The sequence below is a fragment of the Orycteropus afer genome, unplaced genomic scaffold (genome assembly GCF_000298275.1).
Source record: "Orycteropus afer afer isolate SDZICR_OR568_19922 unplaced genomic scaffold, OryAfe1.0 scaffold00561, whole genome shotgun sequence".
NCBI lineage: Eukaryota > Metazoa > Chordata > Mammalia > Tubulidentata > Orycteropodidae > Orycteropus > Orycteropus afer.
Genome location: NW_006922148.1, coordinates 870829 through 877816, shown reverse-complemented (window position 1 = coordinate 877816; position 6988 = coordinate 870829). Strand labels below are relative to the sequence as shown.

The 6988-nt window shown below is 35.5% G+C and overlaps 1 protein-coding gene across 1 annotated transcript in view; it reads right to left on the bottom strand.

The window, feature by feature from the left end:
• The window catches only part of RNF17 (ring finger protein 17), a 236641-nt gene that overhangs the window by 28320 nt on the left and 201333 nt on the right, over positions 1–6988 (bottom strand). Inside the window, exons 26-28 of the mRNA XM_042782988.1 lie at positions 5682–5845; positions 3691–3810; positions 2690–2770 (exon numbers count right to left, since the gene is read on the bottom strand). Coding sequence (XP_042638922.1) covers positions 2690–2770; positions 3691–3810; positions 5682–5845 — 365 coding nt within the window. The remainder of the gene's footprint in view (positions 1–2689; positions 2771–3690; positions 3811–5681; positions 5846–6988) is intronic.

Genomic DNA, 6988 nt, shown 5'->3' with positions numbered 1-6988 from the left:
GGGGCTATTGGTACTACTATATAAGCAGCATTTAAGCTGGTTCACAGTGGATCTGTTAATAGGTCTTTATCATTCCATCACCACATCTTTAATATAGAAATACTTTATTTCAAAGATGCATATATGGAAAATAGCACCTATGGGAAGCACTGAAATTGCACTCCTGTCCAAACATCTGACACCCTAGATAACTTTACCATAATATCAGCTCAAAAACACAATTCGTTCATTTTTCACTTAACACATTATGACACTACATGAAATTTACAACAGCACTTTCTTTGCTTTCACTGATAAAAACTGCTCTATGATATGCTCAAAGTCATCTTTTCCTTCCCTTTTTACACTCAGCAGACCAAGAGCACATAGTGTGTTTTGATCCACAGAAGCTCTCAGATACATTGTTGTTATGTGTCAAGTTGGGCCTGATTCATAGTGACCCCTCCTTGTGTTTCCAAGGCAGTATCACTACGGAAGTAGATTGCCCAACCTTCCTTCCAAGGAGTGGCTGGTGGGTTTGAACCGCCAGGCTTCTGGTTAGCAGTCAAATGCCTTAGGCACTACACTACCAGAGCTCCTCTCAGATACACAGATATTAGTTTTTATTTACTAAGTGATTTCAGTTGGCAATGGAAAGTGATGGCTAATAGAAACTGCTCAGTGGTGCCCTCCTTCAGGTGCCCAGGGCATGTGCCACACGTGCCATACCTCAGATGTGCCTCTGCTTTCTTTACATTTTTTGCATCTTTGCAATCCTCAGATACAGCTTTAGGGTTAATTTTGTTATTGTTGTTTCTTTTTGGTAGTTTGGGTTACAGCACAAATTAGTTTTCCATTCAACAATGTATACACATTGTGTTTCATGACATTGGTTGTAATTCTCTCAATGTAACAGCACTCTGTATACTTCCTCTCTGGGTTCCCCATTTTCATTTGTCCTTCTTTCTTGCCCCTTCCTGCCTTCTGAACTCAGTTTTTGGGTAAGTACTGCCCTTTTGATTTTGGTCTTATACTGAGGAATACAGTCCTCCTCTGGTTATTCACTTTATAGGCCTATGGTTTGGTTGAAATCTGATCCCGGGATGGGGGTGTGTGGCATAGAGGTAGAGTGAGGGTGTGGGGTGTGTATGTGGTGTGGGGTGTGGGCTGTGGGGTGGGTTCAGTTCCAGGCTTGAAGGGTATCTAAGGGCCACAGTCTTGGAGATTTCTACCAGTCAGGTTAATCTTACTATTTCACTGCTCAGAAACTTCCAGTGATGCTCCACTGACTAACCCCTACTTTTCATGAATCCTGTTAGCCACTAATGTTGTTGGTAGGTGCCACTGAGTTGGCACTGACTCATAGTGACCTGATGTACAAAAGAATGAAACACATCAAGTCCTGTACCATCCTCACAACTGTTGCTATGTTTGAGTCCATTGTTGCAGCCACTGTGTCAATCCATCTTGTTGAGGGTCATCCTCTTTTTCGTTAACCCTGTACTGTACCATGTATGATATCCTTCTCTAGGGATGAAGTCTCATCATCCTCAGTGCTAGGAAGCATTCTGGCTGCACTTCTTCTAAGCCAGTCCATGATATACTTAATATTCTTTGCCAATTCCATAATTCAAAGGCATCAGTTCTTTGGTCTTCCTAATTCATTGTCCAACCTTACTACTATACTTGGAAAATCTCTATTATTCTAGCCAAGTGAGGAAAAACAAACAGCCATCAAGTTGATTCTGACTCACAGCGACCCTGTTTGGGTTTCCAAGGCTATAAATCTTTACAGAAGTAGACCGACCAGTCATCCTTCCATGGAGTGGCTGGTGGGTTTGAATCACCAACCTTCTGGTTGGCAGTCAAATGCCTTAGGCTCTACACCACCAGAGCTCCTTAAGTATACTATTAAGTATACTAAAATATGTGCATGCTTATTTCTGTCTCCCTATGCATTTCTGTATTCCATTTCCAGGCCAGAAGACCTTTACCAGCTTTTCTTTAAAGCTACTTCAATTCTCACCATCTCTAAATTCCTATTACACTTATTATTTTTACCAGTCACTTTGCTCTCAGCATATTACTCTGTGGAGTTAACTTTTTAGGCTTACATGTTGTCTCACTAACTAGATGAAGTCTTTGAGGATAAGGATCATGGCAGACTCCCTTTGGACTACCTGCATGTGACTTGGTGCTACATACATAGTATTGTTGCAAAAATGACTACATGTTTATAAACATCTCTAATTCTTTAATACTGCTCTTGAATCAAAAAAAGCAAGCTGTTAAATTTTTTTTAAATTTTTGACATTAATACTTAGGATAGTTCTCAGAAACTTCCTCTAAATTAGGCTTATTTAAAACAGTTTTAAGAATCATAGGACTCCTTTTGTTAAAAAGCACATAACTCTATGTTAATGAAAAATTTACATTGATATAAGACTGTTATGTAAAACTAATCACTAAAAATAACTCTCAAATTATGTTACTGATAACATTTTATGGCAAATAATGCCTAAGGCATTTGACTGCTAACCAGAAGGCTGGTGGTTCAAACCCGCCAGCCATTCCTTGGAAGGAAGGTTGGTGAATCTACCTCTGTAGTGATACCGCCCCAGAAACCCAAGGAGGGATCGTTATGAGTCGAATCAGACTTGATGGCAGTGAGTCTGGTTTTTGGTTTATATATGTTTTTAATACAAATTACCATAATGTGAATTTCCACCTCTCTTTTTGAAAGTAGTTCCTGAAGCAGTCCTACTGCATCTGGTTGCCAGGTATTTCCAACCTATTTGGGATTAATAAACACAGATTCTTTTACAGTTTCATAAATAAAGACAGAGTAGCAAGAAAATTAAGGTACATAAAAGTTGCCATAAATAGTACTAGGCAGTAGTATAATAATATACGCAAGCAGTTTTCTGAGATATCAAAGGTGTATGATAAAAACAATCTTAGAGAAACTAATAATTTGACTAAGCTTTCCAGTGTGGTACATACTTAAAATATTTTATGTTTTAAAAATATAAACCTACACTAAAGACAAGGTATTACATTTGAAACTTTTAAAAGAGACCAATATTCAAATGCATGCACAAAGGCTACAATATGTAATTATTAAAAAATAGTAAATGTCATATTTTTATGTGTTGAGAGTTTCACATGGCAAAGAACTAAAGCCATCTGGAAGTGGATCCTCAATCTCCAGTCAATTCTTCAGATTACTACAGTTTTGGTAGACATCTTAACTGCAGGGTATCATTAAAAGGCCAGAAATGCCCAGCCAAGCTGCTCCAAATCTCTCAGCCATAGAAAGGATACAATGAATGTTTATTGTTGCTTTAGATCACTAAATTTGGGGCAAATTGTTATGCAGAAAGAGATACCTACCTAATACACCACTTCTTTACCTGATTTCTATTTTCAAATTTATTGTAATTTTACATGATGAAGGAATATATATACTTTTACATCTTCGCATTTTGAATATATTATGTCTCTATGCTTATTCCAATTTTTTACATCCTTCAATATAATTTTATAATTTTCTTCATATAGGTCTTATACCTTTTATGAAATTATTTCTAGGTACTTTATAATTTTTGTTGCATCTGAAAGGGATTTTACTTTACATTCTAATTCCAACAAAATTATTAATTAAAAAACAGTATTTAAAATTAATCATCTCACAAATTAGTGTTTACTTACAGGTATGGTATTATACAGCTCACATGGTATACAAAACTGGGGTATATCAGGATACAGCAAAATAGGGTAAAGATGACACTGTGGAATCTTCTCAGTGAATCCATGATCTAAATATTGTACCTGAAAAGTGCCAAATAAAATTTATAATTAAAATTTATCATTAAATTACAGAAAGGATTTCTAGTATTTTTTTTAAATCTTACAAATATAAATTTTGATTTGAAAATCTCCAGAAAAAAGTAAAATTGTACTCCTTCACCCCGTGATGAATCAAACCTCATTGTCAAAAAATTTCTTACATATAATCTATAAAACAAAGCCTTTAAAAAAAAAAAAAAAAAAACTGGGTTTTTAGATATACAAAAATCATTTAAGAATAAGCCTATTTGGAAATGCTTTATTTAATTTTGGTAACTGAGTTTCTAAATTGTTATAAGAATAAGGAATACCAGTAAGTTGTCTGTCTCAACAAAATTAACATATTATTTAATTGGGTTGGCTTGCCAATTGGCATTCTAAAAATGAAACAGACTTGAATTAAAAATATCTGAGTACATCTCAGGTAGTCACAGTGGCTACAATTTCATGAAATATTAGTTTTAGCTATATATTTACATAAGTAATAGGTATTGGATTTATTTCTTAATGTGGTTATCAGGATAAACTCTGAAAGGATATGGGATGAAAAATTTATTATGTATATGTGAAATTTAAAACAATAGAAAAAAAGGTGATTACAATAGCAAAATACTTTTAGATAACTTGTTATAAACAGAGCTATTTAGACAGCATAAGAAATTAAAAAAAACAAAATCTACCATCTTATTTTCATTTCACATATTTATGTATCATAACTTATGATAACTTAATGCAAACTGGATTTCAATTTACCTTTGTATGAAAGAAAAGGGTATGGGTTATCTAAAATTTCAAATGAATGTAAAGACTTAGAATCAGTAAGTTAGGAATCAGATGCTTGGATATGATGAACTCCAGCATCATCACTCACTAACTGGGTGATCTTGGGTCACTGGACTTAAATCTCAACTTTTAATTTGTAAATTGCAAATTATAATCTATGATTATAAAAAGATCTAAAAGCATATGAATGTGCATATGTGAAACATAAAAATCTGAAGTGCTACATAACTGTTAGATTTCATTATCATACAGAAAATAAACTCATGTCCAAGTACAAACAAAAAGACTTTACTCCTTAATTACTCCTCCTTTCTTGTTAAAAGTGAACTGCTGAATGTTTGATAAAATACTTTATCAATTTTACTGCTTTATTTAGTGAATATATTATCAATGGAGGTATTTTCATCTCCATTTTTTAGATATACATTCTTTTCCAAGTACACAGCCATTTCTAAAAATTTTGAATAAAATTTTAGTGTTAATCTCAATATTCTAGAAAAATGAAACCAGCCTTTCCCATGAGAGGATTAGCTGGCCCTAATCAATTTCCTATAGAGGTATACAACTTAATAGAAAACAAGTTTTTTTTTTTTTAATAGTTTATATGCCAATAGAAATATTAATTACAAATCAGTGGTCTATACATTAAAATACCAGTGGCCAAATCTTTAGGGCCAATTTTTTTTTTTTTTCAGTTATTTGAGTTACTAAATCTGGTGGCATAGTGCCTTGGGCATCTGACTGCTAACCAGAAGGCTGGTGGTTCAAAGCCAGCCAATCCTCGGAAGGGAGGTTGGGCAATCTACTTCTGTAGTGATACCACCTTGGAAACTCAAGGAGGGGTCATTATGAGTCAGATCTGACTCAATGGAAGTGGTTTTTTTTTTTTTTTTTTTTTAATGCATCTGTGAACAAAACAAAAAGTTCTTATTACAAATAAAAGTGTAATGTGTGTGACTGGTCTTCCTAAACTAATGAACTTACTAAAAGAAGTTTTAATAAAATATTTGTATATTTAGATCAAAAGACTATTTAGAATTAGAATAGTCACAAAAGAATATCAGACTTACCCTGATAGAGCCACCAACAACTTCTATTACCTTGCCTCGATACCACATAGTATCTGACCCTCTTATTGCACAGGCTTCTCCTTTTTTCCAGAAATAAGGCTCCAAAAGACCAAGGCATTTTAAATTATTCTGAATTTCATTCATCATTTTGATTAGCTCAAATTCTGAAGGAATTATTAAAAATATAAAAGTGTTTAGGAAATATTCCCTTCTACTTTTAAATATAAAGTCATCACCTATGTTTAATTACTTCATAACTTATATGGTATTATAAGGAATTAAAAATTAGTCCCTACATAATAGAGCTTAAATAAAACTCTATTTCAGTCAGTAGCTTCTGTATGTTTTAAAACATATACTACTGGATCCCTGGTAAGATGGCAGACTAGGCAGAAAGACTGCACAGACCCTCTTCAACAAAGAAAAGGGGAACCAAGTAACACAGACATAGAAGATAATCCTGGATCCCTGAGCCTTGAAGGGAAGGATACAGAAGTGGACTAAACCCCAACTAGCAGAAGAATTTGCATGAAAATACGAAAAAAGGAGACATATGGAGCTGCGGTCTGGCAGTAATCCCGAGTGATCCTGACAGCACAGCACAAACAGCTTGGAGAAAGCCGAGTCGGGGAGGAACTAAGAATTAACCTAAAATTCAGCCCTGCTAGCCAGGGACTGCATGGAAGACTGTTCTGGTGGCTGGTCAATAAAAGGAGAAGCAGAGAAGAGGAAGGTGGGCTGAACTGAGGACTTTTGCCTATCTGGAGGATGCAGTCATTTTGAATATTTACAAGGGGCTTGACCATTTTGGATATTTAAAGAGACAGTGTTCTCCCAGATTCCAGGGGCCAGATTCTGCTCGCCAGCAACCCCAAGGACACTCTGGACCTGGACGACTGAAAACGTGTGACATTCCCCTTGCTATTCATATACTCCACACCCACTTGGTGAATGGAGGTGTGGCCATTCCCCACTCCAACCCACCTTCTAGGACCACAGGAACTCCATCCCAGTTTGTGTGCTCTGACAGAGCCTGGGTGACCTGCCCTGCCCTCCCCTCATTTTTGGTCTTTTTCTTTCTCTTTTCTTTTTCTTTTTCTCTTTCTTTTTCCTGGTTATTACATTGCTTGTTTTTCTCTGTTTTAAAACTATTATTATTATTAATAATTTTGTCCTTTTTACTATTCTTTATTTTTCACCACCGAGGTCTAGTTTTTGGGAGCTCTGGTAGCATAGTGGCTAAGACACTTGCCTGCTAACCAGAAGGCTGGCGGTTCAAACCCACCAGCCACTCCTCGGAAGGAAGG